Genomic DNA, 17,687 nt, shown 5'->3' with positions numbered 1-17,687 from the left:
CTGAAACCATAGTGCCAAGTGCTTAGCTGGTACAAGTCAATGTTGCACTGCTGGCCCCAGCTGCAGATCTGACTGCATGCCTCCACCCACTGGTTAGTGCATGTCTCACACCAAGGTAATATGCCACACACCCTAGCAGTTCACTCAAATTCCATTCATCACAACATCCCCTGCCCCAGCAGCATGCAAAAAAAAAAAAAAAGGGGGGGGGTCAAAACACATGAGATTCTTTACAAGACAATTAAGAAGGGTTGGGTTACCCACTAGTGGGAATTGAACTGAGGATCTCAGATCCTAAAGCATGACTCTGAGCTAAATTACCTCATTCCACCAGTTCAAAGATAGTGGAGGACTTCAGAGTCTCCACACAGTAAAATCACAGAGAATCACAGAGAAAGACAGCCAGCTACACACTGTACAGATGTATATTCACATTTTGCAGTATTGTTCCACGTAATTTCTCCCCGTAGTAACAAAAAGTCACCTCCACCCTATTTACATTCTGTAGTTTTAAGTGAATTAAGACCTTTTGTTTGAATTAAATAGAAATTTCTTTTGATTATTTCTCTTGTATTAGAAGTAAGAAAAAATTAATAGGCAAATAAATTGTTCAGCCAACAAAATGTCACCCAGTTCTCTCCAGTACCCTGGAGACTTCAGTTAGATCACAGCTTCAGTAAACCAGGTAAAGCACTAAGAGTAACAAGTGTACAGAGTGATAGCCCTGCTCCGAAGAGCAAGACAAAGCATAAAAAGGAGGATTATTCCCACTTGATAGATGAGGAGTTTAGATTCAAAATTATGGGACTCACATACGAGAGAGAAAATCTGCAGTAAAACAAGAAATTAAACTTATTTATTTGCAGTGTCCCTGACCTCTTAATCATAAGACTGAATTTCTTTCTAATCACATACAAGGGCGGGGGATAGTAAATTACATAATGATAATACAGATGTGCCAAAACATAATTTTCATTTGAGAAGTATCACCTTCAAAAGTAAGAACTTAAGGCTTTCCATGGTTCTATCTGATAGCCATCCCACATCATTCACTCTATATCATGGTCTAACAATTTCAACAACACAGGAGGAAATCTTAGTAGGCAAAAATAACATTGTAAATTCTACAAGAAACAGTGGGAAGAGCCATTTCAGCCATGAGAAAAAAACATTTACATTTAAATTTCTGAGGTCTCATAAAGCTACCAATATCATAGGTGCTAACGTCAAAAATTAAGCAGGAAGACAGGATGAAATGGAAATTTAAGGTCACTGGTAATCTACCACTGCTGTGATCCACTGTGGGAACATGCTAAAATGAACAAAACCTAGAGTGCATATTTTGCAAATGCTTCTGGACTGAACATTCATTATGTAATCTCCTGTCAGGTGGGTAAGACGGGTCTTCCAGGCCTATGTTCCAGTGGAGTTATGTCTGTTTCTGCCTATCGATGCTGATGCCTGCAATAGCAGCATTGCAGGATTTGAGATCTATCATGGCTCTTAAAGCAAAATGAGTATTCTGAAGTCAGATTAGGATCTTTCTGATCTGAATTACACCAGTGTAAATCAGCAATCTACTCACACCATAACTAGAATGTTGAAGACCAGAAAATGGCCCACAGACACAAAATTTACCTGTTCTTATTTCCAAAAACCACTATGCACAATATTCCAAATGTTGTGAAATGGATGTTCATGCATTAGTTCAAGATTTGGTCCGTCTTAAAAAAAAAAAAAAAAAAAAAAAGGCCAGCATATTTTTCACAGACAGATCATGTAGCCAAAAAACAACACGCTCATATTTATTCTTGTCCAAGCAAATGTATCTGCCTTCTAGAAAGGGAACACACACAACTGTGGACTCAGGCAAAGAACATGGGGTAAGTCTTCCTGTATTTACCCTGCACCCATGCACGTACCACATACCTGCTTGTCTCTAATGGTACATCTCTGCAGTGTTTTGCTGGATATAGATTTTTCACTAGTGAGGCTAAAAAGAGTCTTTAGAATATTCTGGGTCACATTAAGCTTGCAGAAACCTGAATACTCTATTGCAACCTATGGATATTTATTGGCTGGGAGAGAACATGGTTAATTCCAATGAGAAGATTCTATTTCATAAAGAAAAATGCTAATATCCAACAGTAAAGGGAAAAATAACTACAAGGTCCTTAGGAGCTAAATCTAGTCCCCAGAGCAAAGGCCACAGGAGCAATGTTTTGTTCAGCATAAGAACTTTTGGAATTCATTCGAGGGGGAAAAAAAGGAAGAAAAAAGGCAACATCAACATGGCTGACATCTTTTTTCCTACTGAATTATTTCTTCCTTTTTAAACAGGACACAAGATTCATGACTCAGCAAACAATAAAAGTTATGCTTCTAACATTAAACAGGTAAACCAGCAGAATACTCTAAGCATCGTCTTGTAAGAAAATCTTACATTTTTGCTGCATTTTGAAAGCTCTATCATGTGTGGCTGATCCCACTTTGCTCACCTTATCCCTCAAATTCTGCTAATGTTTGGTAGCCACCTATGCACTTGCCCCAGGAAGGAGCATTCTTTCTCTGAGGCACCAATGGGTCTTTACAAGGAGTTTGAAGAAGCACCCACTTCACTTTCTTAGGCTCCTTTAGAAAGCCCAGCTGATATAACAGACTTTAAACTTTTATTTTGCCTATAGCATAAGAAGGCCTATTTCAAGACCTGTGCTGACAGGAGAGGCTTCAGTACATTTCTGAAACTACCATATCACAAAGATTTGTTGCTGTATGGTAACTGGCCCTGCTTAAGTAGATTTAGTGTGCCCGCATGTACTTCCTTTGTATGCCTGCTACCACCATTGCAGTCTCTTCAAGTGCAGCTCAGCTCATTTATTCCCAATTCCAAATAGCTTCCTTCAAGTACATGATTTTCTTCCTAACCAAGACATACTACAATAAAACTGCATTGTTACAAGACAAATTCTATATTTACCTATCATTTCAAATCATGAAAAAATTCCAATTATGGTTTAAAATGAACTACAGGTTTTCTTTAAAAATAAAGAAAGAAAACTCACCACACAGCCAACACTGAACTGACAAGAAAGCATTTAAAATAAAAAGCTGCAAAACACGCATAAAGTTTTACTATATTTATTGGGCTGCATGATTGCAGAGGGATGCAGGCTGCATTTCAGAAATGATACTCCACCTGCTACTGAATTCTTAAGCATAGATGTTTTCTTCCTAAGAAGCCTTATAAAGTCTCCCTAAATAAATAAGAACACTGCTGCCCAGATTCCCAAGCTAGTCCAGAACACAAACTGCTCTGTAACACAGGCTTTTGTTTGAAAGACACAAGGATTAGTCACATTGAATATAGCTTGGGAGACAGGACTGTTTAGTTCAACTCTTCCACAGCAGTAAGTACGACTGCTTCAATGCGTCAGGACGACCAAGTAGATGATATATTCCTCTGTGAACAGAGATGTGCAGCGTAGCTTTGCTGTTATATTTGCATTACATATGTTGACTAAGATGCAATACACAGGATTACGGCTTACTCTTCAAAACTTACTTAGCCAAGTAAAGTGGTGGAATAAAAATAACTGTACAGAAAAGGGAGTCATTTGCTTGACACTGCACTACCAATCAGCGGTAAAACAAGGAAAAAGATGTAGCTGAAAGTTCTCTATTCACTGCACTGTTTACTAAACCATGCCACCTCCAGGCAGCAGATTTGTAGTCGTTTCTTTCCTTTGTGACCAAAACCCAGGTTAGTGACTCCACCTTTAAAATGAAGCGGAAAAAGCTTTCAACAAGCAATCCCCCTTATTTCTCTCATCTACCTTATTATTACCAGCCCTCTTGGACTCTAGATTTCACCTACAATTTCCAGAGAGAGGCACACACATAAAGAGAGATAGAGGGGAGCAACTGACACTCAACAAGTAACAGCCAAATTCAACCTAGAGAATACCTCCATGCAAGCGGTAGAACGCTTATTACAGAATCACAGAATGGTTGAGGTTGGAAGGGACCTGTTAACAGGGGAGTTATCAGTGAAAATTCTAGACTCAGTTAGGAAAGCTTAGAACTCGCTGTCCACACAGATGACTTGCGATGCGTATTTTCCACGGTTGTTAAAAAGACTAACCCTGTTTGCTCTCTCTAATGGTTTCACTTCCATTGCATTTTACATTAACAAATCTCAAATCCCTCTAGAAAGCAGCAGAATTCTCATTTTGCATGAGAATGGACAGCTTGCTCAAGATGACAAATTCAGTTAGTGGTAAGCCCCACTCCATTCGTGGTTCATGATCTTAATTCATAAGCCAATACACTGTCTTATGCTACGCTGCTTCTCCAGCAGCAAAACAAGCCTTAGAAAATTCAGACTTCAGACTGGAAAATTCCCAAATGCAGATTAATACCAAACATCAACATAGCCAAAAAACAGGCTAGAAATTGCATAGAAAAGGTCAAGATGGCATGTCTAGGACTTCTGCTTCTGGTTTGATGGGGGGGGGGGGGGAAGGGGAGAACACAAACAAAACTGGCCCAGTTTTGAGTTGCTGCAATTCCCAGCTTTCGGCCCATTGGGCTTTTCGGTCCAATTTGTAAGCACAAGAATAAAGGTGAGGAAAGGGGGGAGGACAGGGGATCCTACCATCACCACACCAGAAGTTCCAAAAGGATTTAGATCAACTTTGTGATGAAAAATTGCAGGAAATAATTGCAGACCTTTATTCAAACTACCTTGACCATTCTGAATACTAGAACAAATTCATAAGAAATATTATGCCAATTAATGCTTATTAGAATTTAGATAGAACATTAATGACACATATAGACATAAATACCAAACTCACAATCTATCCACTTCAGCATTGGCTCTCCACTGGCAACTAGTACCAGCTGCTCCAGGGAAAAAACTCTGTAAACAGTTATTATAAAATAATCTATCTGAGGGAAAAGATTTCTTCTTGACTTTTCATTATTTACTGTTCTCCTTCTGGAGATCCTGGTTGTGGTATTTCTTTTTGAAATAGCTCTGTGTATTCTCATTTTTCCTTTTTGAATCTTACTGATTTCCAGATCTTAAGCAACACTTTGTGGTAGAGAGTTCCACAGGCTAGTTTCCTAAGCTACCACAAACACTGTCAATTTTGAATATACTAATTCATAATTTAACCCACTGTTGCTCTCCCTCATATATGTTTTTCATCCAGATACTGATAAGCAGAACCTAGGACTGGATCTGGAACCGAGTAATACGTGAAGCTGCTGTTCTGCATAAAATTGATGGCAATCCCAAAACTATCAGTTTTGAGTCTGGCTAATACATTCCACTTCTGTCATCACGCCTTCCTTCCTCCCCATGTTTCTACAAAAATATTGTTATTTTGTTAAAGAATATTAACGAAGCTGCCAGGTTACTCAAAGCTCTGTTTTACTGATCCAGTTAGGTCATATCCCTGGCAAGCAGACAGCATTCAGAGACACACATATAGAATATTTGGTCACAATTAAAATGATACACACACAGAATATCATTAAAAAAAAAATCCATCAAGGTAAACCCAGATGGACTAAAGGTAACCAGCTCTTAGGCTAGCATTTTTCTAAAGAATCATGAAGCATGGACATCTAAGAACAGCACAGGCTGACAGATAACCATCAAGACCCTCAGCTGCCTCGAAGCACACACAACAGTTTGGGCTTGCTTTTGTAGGAGAATGAGGATTCATTTCCTACCTGTCAATGATCACGGGGTCAGAGGGAGTCTCATTTCTGTTGCCGCAACTTTTCTTCTCACAACACCGACTAGAGAGAGGAAGAAAACCAAGGTTAAAGAATTACTGTGATGGTGATAGCAAAGCAACCGCCTAAAAGTCTTATTTGGCAAGCTTCAGGACTCAATACATGCCTAGAATGGTGGCTGAGACAATTTTGGTTAGGATTTCCAGAATGGAGAAGCACTGAGGGAACTGGCTGCCCAAATCCCGGTCTATTTCAGCAGGAGTTTGGCACTTGGCTCCTCTTAGTCTTTTTTGAAATTCTGAGCCAAAATGAACAGCAATATGGTCACACTTTAGACTAAGGCTCTATTTATAAAGGATTTATAAATGATTAACAGATGTTATAACCACATTACAGACATGAGAATCATGTATGGTTAAAAGTCCATTAAAAGAAGGTGTTAAAATTGACTATAAGCAACCTACTGATTTATTATATCTGATTTGTTGTTTATTAAATATAAAGTAATGCTAAAGTTTCATACATTCACAGAAAACTTCAGCTGTATAGCAACACCAATGAAAAAAAAGAAACTGAACATACAGTTAGATTGCATTAAGGATTTGAAGAGAAATTTTTCAGGTTGGAATTTCATCTGTAAATCCCTTTGAAATTGTTTCAGTGATAATAAGCCCTGAATATTAAGCTTACATTTATACCTATTTTTGATTGTGTGGCCACCTACATGACTGTACAGAAATTATAACTATCTCTGAGAAGCTTACAACATAATCTGGGCACATTTATTAAGATTAAAAATTACTGCTCTGTATCTCACATAAAATAAATATATTCATCTGACCTGGCAAGAAAACACAAGATAAGGCTGCTGTCGTGAGAAACTTGCAATAAGGTACACATTGCAAAATGATTTCCATGTTGAATCCACATCTATGTGTGTGTGCATGCACACATATACAAAGACTTTGTGTCTATATATACATATATATGTATACACACACACACACACACATATATCTCATGGGACAGCATAGAATAATACAACCCACTCTCAGGAGCCATTCAGCATTCTTCACTCCCACTGAATTAAACTGTATTTAGGGAGACAAGAACTAAACCACTGCATCACTTTTCCCCATTTCAAAAAAAATCAAGAGACAGATCGTTATTTGATTTCCACTGATAACACGCATGGGCAGTACAAAATATGACAGAGCAGCTTGTTTCTTGAAATGCATAATATTCAACTATAAATACCTAAAATAAGTGTTTAGACAAAAACATATATATATACTCCTTCAGGTATGAAAAATTTCAAATGCATACATTTTATCCATAAGTTACAGTATGCCAAGAACTTCCTCTTTGCAAGTTGAAATTGCCCACAAGATGAGATACAACTAGCGGATCTACTTGAATAGCAGTTCTGTTTCAACATTTCCACATTCCCTTTGCCTCAAACCTGCATTTATTCATTGACATTAGTCCTTTTAAAATAAAAAGATACACTAAATATTTAAAAATCCCTGGGGCAGACCCTCTAGCTGCTGTAAATTGTCATAGCTCCATTGACTTCAGTGAAGCTATGATAATTCACACTAGCTAAGAATTTCCCCACTCCCTCCCACTCCTAAGTTTGTTTTAAGTCTTATGTGCTTCACTGCCTAATGACTGTTTATAAAGAATTGCATATTTTTGTAATATAAAACAAGATGTAAGGTATTATTTTCCATAGGAAAAAAAAAAAAAAACAACAGAACACTTCACTCAGAAGAATATAAATATGGCATGTACTTTTGACATGTCCAATATTTCATTGCATTGAAAATACCATCAGGAACAAATGCCTTGTTGGTTTCTAACATAACATGCCACTATAATAAAACAATAAAAGGAATTCAATTTTTAAAATATTTTTGTAGTGTGTTACATTTTTTATGGCTAGCTGAAACAGAAGTTATTTCCTCTCTTTGCAATAATTCTAAAAGAGATACCCTTTAGTCAAATAACTTGTGCAGATGGTCATAACAAGACTATATCTGAGTGCATCATGCCACAGTAATGTTCAGGCAGAATAAACTGATACTACCTCCACCACATCTCATTAGCTCATACACACTTCCCAGAGAGGTTGCCATTTCCTTGCATAGTAAGCGTTTAGAATGATTAATGTGGGACTGGAGTGCAATATGTCTGGGTTCTGAAATTCATGTATCTTGTTTTATTTTATTTTCCATAATTATCAGAGTTAGGAACTTTTACATTTAGTAATACTTAAAGATTTTCCTTTTAAAATGGTGGCTTGCAGCTGAAGTCTTCCAAACATTTTACAATATCCACTTTCTTATTACTGATCATTTGGAAGATAGGCTTTTGCTACATGACTAGATCATTTCCCTTTGACCATAACACTTTCTGTGCCCAAAATCCATTAAACATTTTCTCTTTATTAGGGAAAACAGTCACTCTTTTCCAGTGAATGAGTAGTCTATACAAAAAAAATTGAGTGTTTTTAAAGATTAAGGATATTTCAGGCCAAAGCTGTAGCAAAAGTACCTCTCAAATCTTTAAACCACTGTCTCCAAGTATTTCATCACAGTATTCAAGTACCAACATTTCCACAGAGTTTGTTTTACAAGTGTTGCCTGTAACAGAATTGACCCTTTCCAATTTAAGTCAATAGCAAAAATTCCAAACTCTGGTGGTCCAGGATCAAGCCTCTAATACTGACTAAAAGAAAATTAATGTCATTACTTTAGCCATATTTAAGCTCCTGATACAACCCTGTATTAGAAACATATCTTCAGAGGTACTCATTTGCTTAAAAGAAGAATATCAAGCCCAAATATTTATCTTTTCTACACCTTTTCTTATTACCCTATGAGTTGTATTATTTTCCCCTCTAACTAGATCTACACAGGAAAAATTATGGCTTACATTATGAACAGTCCTGCAAAAAAAACTAAAAACAAGCACAGAAACCAAAAAGCCATCACACTCCATGCCATATCTACAAACTGAATACCCGAGAAGGCTTATATCAGAGGCGAACTTGCATCCTTCCCCCCGCTCCCCGACACATACACTTGACTAAAATGGTTTTAAAATTCAGCCCTCAACTTCCCTCCCCTCAACCCCCCCACCTCCCAAAAAAATCTGTCTCTAATTTCAAACTCAAATAAGCTCACAGCATGGTGGCCTTTGTTTTGTTTTCTTCTCCCCAACTCCTCCCTGCAATTGCATAACAAAAGTGTCTAAATTCACACCATCTGGCCGATAAAGACACAGGCCCCAGTGGCCGCCTGGCCCAGCTGATTAGAGCTCCTGTCTAGTCTGAGCCTTGTGGCGAAAGTCACAGCTGTGGGGCTTGCTTGCACTCAATACAACTCTGTTATTAGCCAGCTGTAGGCCCTGAGACTACTTCTGTTCAAATTATAATACCTTTTAACCCTCTGAGCATTGAGGGCATAGGGGGTTGCTGGCAGCAGCATAATAACTAGTTTCCTCTTAGTTGATAATTGGAAGAAAAAGAAGAAAAAAAAATTATTCTAGGAGAGGAGACTGTTTACCTTGATTTTCCAACCACTGGGGGGAAAAGTCTGCGCTATTTGCAATAGACCCACCTAATAGGAACAGTTCCCATTAGGTTGTAATAAACCAGATGAAAAAAAATCAGATCTGCAAATAAATAAATAAACACTCTCACTGAAAGCACTAATTATTGAGAGTTGAGAGTTTAACTTTCAATTGGTATGACAGATTGTTGTAGCCGTATCAATATTTAGACAACTTTCCTGCTAAGCATGCATCTGTCACTGTCTGAGTGGAAGATGCAGAGTTTTGGATGCACTTGTCTCTATACAGCACAAATATCTGCATATGTGATTATATTTAAAAAAAAAAAAAGGCCTATCTTCAGCTAACAAGGACTGGAGGAAGGGGAGCAGAAAGACAGACAGACTCTTCTTTTTAAAAACAGCAGGCATCAATTTGGACAGCAGACCGAGTACAGTGCATTAAATTTTTATATACTGTTACTAATGCAAACTAAACTAGGGGCGTTAAAAATTGATGCTGCCACTTAAGCAGCACACAACGAAGAGGATTTGATTATTGTACTTAAAAGAAATAAAATAAAATGTCAAGTTTAACCAGAGTTGGATGCACTCCCTAGGCATTATTCAAAGTGATATGTGCAATGCTGCTTCAGATTACACAGCATCCTGTTCAGAGATACTTTAGGAAAACAAGACATTTAAAATCAAATGCCTTGATTAGGTTACAGGCAGCTTTTGATTTGGTTCACTAATCTGTGTATTACATGGAAAGGACATCCCTGAGTTGTAATTCTTCCTTGGCTAATCTATCAAGCAGGAGAGTTCAGTATAATCTGAATAATGGTTTACATTTGTAAAACACTACCTTAAATCAAGCATGGAATAAGTTTATAGGCATCAATGGAAGCCAGGTATATAAAAGCTGAACAGAATGTTTGATACTTTAAAGGATGGATTACTGTGGAGGGACAGAGTGAAAGGAAGCAGGGAAAAAGCCAACCGAATTTTATTTTAAAGTAGTACACTTAAATGGGAGGGTGCTAATGTTTGAGCTTTGCTGAGATCTCAACTTCTAAAATAGAACCTCTCCCTATCCAGGAAGGGTGGAGAAAAACGAAGTACGCTGTCATTTTTGTTATTACAAACAGGAACCCAAGTGCCTAGAAATTCAAAAATTTTTCTCCTCTCATGTTCACCTAGTTATAGGGAGGTAAAGACTTTCACCAATAAGGACAACATGCATATTTAAATAAATATGTAATTTCTAAACAGGCCAAAAAGTATCATAAATCCATTTACCATGACCTGTAGATGTATTAGCAAAAATTAGAGTGTCATATGCATATCTCACACACAACATAAGCTGGGTGTGTACATACGTATGTAAAAGTTGGTCAAAAGTAACAACGGTCAGATTCTTACTTAATGACAGCAAAGCACAAAAGCTAAAACATCTAATGCATATATAAATACATCAACACTATACATTTACTGAATTCTTATTATATTCAAAAGGTTATGGAATAGCTGACATAATGTTAAGTACTGAAACTAAGACTTTCCCTTGACAACAAGCCTATCCAATTAAGCTACTTTTACTACTATATTAACTTAGAAATTTACTTTTTAAAAAAATGATATAACAAACAGTAATGTTAAAAGAAGCAACGTTCAGCTGAACAACTTAACCCCCTCCCTCTCATACAATAAATCACAAAATGTGTTTAATAAAGGTCAAGATTGGTTTTGCCTTTCATTTTATGAGAGAACATTCTATGCACAATTTAACACATTTTAATATAAGAACATTGACTGTTTGCATTGTTATATGTATTGAAAAAAATTTAATTACACAAGAACAGGAAAAGTAATAAGTTACCATGGAAGCATGATGTACATACATAAGGTACACGTAACTACAGACTTGCACAAATGTTATTAAAAACATCCTCAACTGCATTTTACCCTCTAATTTTCACTTTACATGCTAAAAATAGCGTCTTCCTAATTAAATGATGGAAGTCCCATAAATATTGCTTACAAGGTATAAAAAGGCAGGGTTTAGGTTTTGGTTTGATTATGGTTTTGGGGAGGAGGAGAACTAAGCAAAATTAAAGAACATTTATTATGTTAATTCAAGAATGTTAAAATGTTGTACCAGAGAAAACTCCTTGAAAAATGTCTTCTAATCTTCAAGTAAAATATTTAAGTTATGCTGCACATTTTAGGAAGGTAAACAGGAATATTTTAAGAAATAAGCAATAAAAAGTCTGTATTTAAACAACATATGAGAAAGCCTAGCTTACAGAACAAAAAAGCGTAGCTCAGACTGGGGTTTGCAAATCTGCTGGACAAAAAAAAAGAGAAAAAAATAAAAGAATCACACTATATTGAAACCAAATATTGTCCATAAGTAAAAAGAAGGTCTTCCTACAAGAAGAGTCTCTCTGACCAAAAATAAAACTCCTCCTACCTATATCTTCTATGGAAAGGCCATTTTGGATTTGTGGAAGCAAACTTTGCCTTATTGAACAAACCATATGCCATTAATAAAGTCATCTTACCTGCACATGACTTCATGAGTGAGCAAAACTCTGCACATTTCAGGATTCTTGTTCTGTCCTTCATAAGTTATTGGCTACAAAAATTAAGAAAATGAGTAAACCAGTAGCATCGGGGGTTACTTATTTGACATAATATTCAGATTTGCGGTGAAGGCTTTTTACCATTGCACATCACAGCTTGCAAATAAATGCCTTCCTCAAAAATCTATTTAAGCAGGGAAGGCAGCTTATATATGAATAGTTATTGAAAAATGGTTAAAAACCTGCAGTCCGCAAAGGCAAAGAGGAAACTTGAGAGCATTATTATTTATTGAACTCAAAATTAAGGTCTGCAAAACCAGAGGAGGAAAAAAACAGTGTGAGAGGTAGGAAAGAGCAGGGATGAGATGGGACAGGATAGCACAGCTCATATTAGCTATGCTTACCTGCTTAGTGACTGAATCGATGAGTCTAACATACAGATCCTGTTCAGTCCTGACACCTACAGAGAGGGAGAAGAGTAATAAATAACACTATTATAGACATCTTTTCCTATTCACAACAGGGAATACATTTAGCTTCACCTAGCAACTTACTAAACATCCTCTGAAAACACCATTTTATTTTGTTTCCACAAGCATGTTCCTAAAGCCCATCAATGCAAGGTAAACTTCAGAGCCCATCCCCAAACTGAGGGGGCATCATGCAAGGGAATTTCCATGTGTTTTAGGAATTGTAGTGACAACACCTACAAACTTTGCCTTAGTTTGCTACCTACAGAAGGTGACATGGGAGGGGGACTCACCATTGCTATAAAGGAGCTGGAGTTTGTAATGTGTGCCGTTGTTTGTCTTTTCATTGCCTTGCTCCTGAAAGATAGAATTAATATATATAGGTATAGGTGTGTATCTTCCAGAACTTTTTTGGCACATTTAAAATGCAAAGGCTGATAATCATTATGGAAGTGACAACGAAGTTCATTAAAATTCTGCAAGGTGGATTCACTGATTGGGATATATTAACCTTCCGAATGACCCAGGACAAACTACAAAATACTGCTGACATCTTTTCCTATAGGAGTTCAAGAACTTTTTTTGCCACCTTATTTGATATTATGCTCTCAACTTTTTCAAGACAAAACACTACGATGAGCTTGTACATTTCAAGTCAATTACTATAAAGCAGATGGATAGTGGGAAGTCACAGCGTTCTTGTTTTTAATAACAGTACTGTTTTGAGTCATTAAGTGTATTTATTTCCTGAAGGTTATGTTACTGAGATGTTTCTTGGATGATTTTTTCCCTGTGATTTCCTGAAAGATAATTATTTATGAGCATCCTTTACAATTAAAAAGTCTTGTTCTTAATTTAAAAAAAAAAAAGTAGACAACAATAGCATGAAGCAATATGAAGCGCTTAACACATGAATTTAAAACGCAAAAGCAAACGCTTTCTGAGTCCAGCCATTGACTTTGGAGTCTTAAGAAATATAATCAAGCTCCACAGATTATATGACTTATTACAGTTAAGTTTTCACTTTTGCTAAGGTACCTAGGCAGACCTGTCAAGTGAAGGGGAAAAAAAATCGACTCCCCTGCAATTTTTTAATTCTATTTTAAATTGATGTATCACATTCCCTTTGTATTCCCCGATATAGCTGAGGCTTGCAAGCCTTGTTAACTACAACAGTACACAGAGGGCAGCAGCTCTATCGAAGCACCTGAACCCTTGACCAAGGGCTGGTTGTATTCTGTTAGGGACACAGACAACAGGTATTAAAGATTAGCAGCTCTCTAGGGAAGGAGAAGAGGTCAAATTTGAAGAGGAAAAAGAGGAAGAAGAAAGATAAGAAGCCTTACTTTATCGTTTTCTACAAAGTCCACAAAAGCTGTCCTCTCTATTTCCACCGGCTGCCCCTGTCTGTCGTAGAGAGCCAGAACAAAGTGAAAGAAATTGGATTTCCTCAAGTTGGAGGGTGGCTGCTTTTCAAAGTGAGCTCTGGACAAAGCTACTCCGCTGTGGAGGAAACATACGGGATAGGGTGTGGGGGGAGAGACAAAGACATTAAAAGAGTATGCAGTAGGAACGGCAAAACAACCGAAAAGGCAGAACACGTTCAGAGAAAAGCCAGGAGTGATTCACCTTGTGCAAACGCCACACTAGGCTACGAATAACCACTTGTCACCAGTGATTCCGACCTTGGCACTTTCCCCACAGCCGTGGGCAAGCACAGCGGCTTTCAAAGCAGAACGGCCGGGAGGGCTGGATGCCGCTGGCGTCAAACATGGAACCGGGGCGGGGAGGGGGAGAGAAAGGGGCGATCCTGAAGTTTGAAGCCGTCACTCTAACGCTCATTTTAGCCTGGCCTCAATTTTTATAGTTACACTCCGAGGACAAGAAAAATTTACAAATCCTGAAAGTTTAAAAGATCGATTATTGCTGAATGCAATAATCGTTTTTGTTCCTCCTCTGTTTTCTTCTTACCTGTCACACTCATTTCTGGAATGCAATGCGCGAGGTGAGAATTACATGAAACATATTAGAGAATCTGAAAATGCTACACAGTCCAGCCTCAGTCACTTTTCTTCTAGATGAAGTCAAGCGATCTTAAACGTTTGCTACAAGTGGACTGTCATCTCCCTCATCTACATTTTCGGTAGAAAACAGCTAGTTTCAAGTAAGGTATCTACTTTCTTCAGCAGCAAAGTTTATCAATGTAGTCTTTAGTCATTGACCTACTTGAACCGATGCCTGGGTCTTCCGTTTCTAGGTTAAATGGAGAGAATTTAAGTTAACTACCCCTTGCCCAAATCTTGCCGCAGACTGCAATAAACGCAGTGACATTTCCCCCGCGTTTCCCAGCTTGGAATGATTCAAAAGCTTTTGCGTGCTTGCAGTATCCTGAACTGCAGCTACACTTGTGAGTGGAATTAGTTGCACCTCCCTCTCCCTAATGCTGATTTGTACCTACTGTGGGGAAAATAGATGCACATGAGCACCTCCGTTATCACTTAATAGTTTCGCCAGACAAGTTGAGAGTCAGAAAAATTTCAGTTTTTAAATTCCTGAAATCTCTTCACTGCATTGGGAAAAGTCTTTTGACTCTTTCGGAGAATTACAAAAGTTTCCCTGTGATTTCCGTTCCTATCAGATAGGTACGGTGCGAACGCACTGCATCCGCCAGAACTGCACCTAGCTCAGGGCTTCTTCTCATTTTACATGTAAGAACTCGTATTTCTTGGTGTGCTATGGATCTTTGGAAGAAGGAGAGAAAACAAACACACACACACACACACACACACACACACGGCGATGCCACCACCCCAGCCCAGCGCGGCTGCATTTCCACCCCTCTCGTGAATTAGGGGCTTCTTAGAAGCCATTTCCTTTTACTTTCGGTTTCCCCAGGAATAAACCCTTTCTCCTCTCCCCCCACCATTATCCGCTGTATTTATTAAACCATCTATGGACATTCATAAAAGTCTGATAACTCCTCCCATGATGCTTGGAAAACCTTGCCTACAGATCAGGCCGTGGGTGGGGGCATGGATTTACTATCTCTATGATGTCCCCGTTTCATTAGAAGTCCCATACACCGTTACATGCCCTTCACCTTATCTCTATAGTAAACAAAAAACTAACCTCCTCACCAGGTCGGTTCAGCCTTCCTCTCCCCAAGACTACTATGATGTATTTTAAAAAAAAGGTACCCACAGAGCAAGGAAAAAAAAAATATTTTACTTAAAGCGGTTTTCATCATCTCGTCCCTAAACAGAAGAGACTGGAACAGCAATCCTGCGCCGACTTGGCTGGGGAGAAGAAACCCAAACCAAACCCCCAAACAAGCAAAAGCAGACGAGATCCCAGTTCGGTGTGTTTACTAGCATTAGAGATCAGGCGGGATCTGTCGTACGCTCAGGCAGGTGCTACACGCAAGCGAGCATGAGATTTGAAAGCGGGTTGAACAGAAACTCTGTAGGTTCTCGGCTCCGCGCAGTGGCTGCGCCCACAGGGCTCCAGGCAACGCAGCTGCTGAGGTTTTGCAAAACTGTCGGCATGTTCTTCCTTTCTGTAAACTCCCCTTTTTACTCGAAAAAATGCTTTGCGAGCTGCCTGCCTCTTTTAGTCAGCTAGTGCTCTTGGATCCAGCAGTTAAGATTTCGCCAATACCTACAGTAGCTAGAGACGCTTGAATTAAGTGAAACAAGATGTGGAGTTGGGGGAAGAAGGAGAGATATCTACTTTTAAGTTAATTTTAACTTGGATAACTCCTATTCAGCTGCCTAGCCGAAAAAGTGTGAAGTAGGAAGAAGTCGTTTGCATCGCTGGGTACAAGCAATTCCCCTCCCCCCCTTCCGCAAAGAAAGAACGATCCGAACCCCCGATCTGATCCCACATTGCTTTTTAGGAATCTTGAGGTTCACCGTTTTTGGAACGCTTGTCCCTAGCTCTAGCTGTACTATCTTGAATTTTCACTGATTACAGAAGACTTGGGAGGTGGGGGGCACAAAAGGGGAGAAGATAAATTTAATATCTAATGCAAATAACAACGGGGATTGAAGGAAAGGTTTGCTTAAAAAGGGGGGGGGGGGAGAAATACAGTCACCGTTACCTTTGTGCTGCTACGTTTGCATCCACAACCCCAACGTTTCTGACCCAGGACCTGACGGAATCCATTTCAGAACCCAGAGATTTATCTTTCAGAATTGGTCCTCTTCCTAAAGTATCTTGAATCCCAAACATTTAAAAAGTCTATTCCAACTAGCAACAGTTTCCTTTTGGGGGGGAAGGGAGGTGAAAATTAAAAAAAAAAAAAGACGCAGCCTTTGAAATTGACACACACAAATCCCAAGAAAGTGGAAAAGTTCAGCTTTAAAACCAACTTCTTCTGGTTTCTAAGTGTTACGTGTTTTTAATGCCTTCAAATAGGAAAAAAAGTTTTTCCTCTTGCAAAGTAAAAGTTACGCTGATTCAGTCTTGTCTGGTATCATCCTCCTTCAAACGCAGGAGAGGAAACTGCATCCAGAAACTGATCGCCGTTAACAATGTTCACCTGTTTCTCAAAAGACACAGGGAGAAGGATTGATTGCTGCCTAATCCAGGAAAAAAGAATCGGGATAAATTGTGAAAGAAAGGAAGAAATAGAGCTAAAGAGAGTCTGATTACACACTACGCCTAGGAAGAGACGCTACTTCCCCCAACTAGTCACCATGAATGGGTTACTGCAATAGGAGAAAACATACTCGGAAGAGGGCGGAGCCCGATTCCATATAAGGCGTTTATATTTGCATAACCTCACCCCATTGGAGGGCTGCGGATAATTCTAAAGCCGATACGCACTAACCCTAGCTCCCGGCTACAAACAATCACCTATGGGGAACGAGGCGGCGAGGCCAGCAGTGATCTGGCTTTCCTGGTAGGGAGAAGTTACGGTCCGACATCCTTTCCTTGCAGTAGGTTGTTCCAGGTTTAGTAGGAGCCCTGCCAGATTAACTTTAAATTTAATTTCATATCCTGTCAGCCCCACGCCAGACTTCCCTGCCGCATCACGATTAAACTGTGCTAAAAGCAGTAATATTTTTAAATCTGTTCCGTACTTTAATAATAAAGCAATCACACAGGTAGTTGGCTGGTTTGTTTTCAGGCGCGATATTTAAAAATAAAAGCGCTCAGGGGAAACGAAATAGGTCTTGGTAGGGATATCTGCAGGGGTTTTGTATGCAGAGACTGCCTGCGTGAGTAAGAGCGAGGGAGACGGATTTTAACACATAGAAAAAAAACCAAAACTTCACACTATATGAGACTGAGAGATCTATCCTTAAAACTTTTTAATAACATCT

The 17,687-nt window shown here is 38.7% G+C and overlaps 1 protein-coding gene across 1 annotated transcript in view; it reads right to left on the bottom strand.

Annotated features, from left to right (window-relative positions):
• Positions 1-17,092, bottom strand: part of EBF2 (EBF transcription factor 2) — a 143,988-nt gene extending 126,896 nt beyond the window's left edge. Inside the window, exons 1-6 of the mRNA XM_068920623.1 lie at positions 16,460-17,092; positions 13,707-13,863; positions 12,654-12,717; positions 12,295-12,350; positions 11,870-11,943; positions 5,743-5,811 (exon numbers count right to left, since the gene is read on the bottom strand). Coding sequence (XP_068776724.1) covers positions 5,743-5,811; positions 11,870-11,943; positions 12,295-12,350; positions 12,654-12,717; positions 13,707-13,863; positions 16,460-16,590 — 551 coding nt within the window. The 5' untranslated portion in view covers positions 16,591-17,092. The remainder of the gene's footprint in view (positions 1-5,742; positions 5,812-11,869; positions 11,944-12,294; positions 12,351-12,653; positions 12,718-13,706; positions 13,864-16,459) is intronic.
• Between the last annotated feature and the right edge of the window lie 595 nt (positions 17,093-17,687).

The sequence above is a fragment of the Struthio camelus genome, chromosome 27 (genome assembly GCF_040807025.1).
Source record: "Struthio camelus isolate bStrCam1 chromosome 27, bStrCam1.hap1, whole genome shotgun sequence".
NCBI classification, from domain to species: Eukaryota; Metazoa; Chordata; class Aves; order Struthioniformes; family Struthionidae; genus Struthio; species Struthio camelus.
This window is presented reverse-complemented; position numbering and strand designations above follow the sequence as displayed.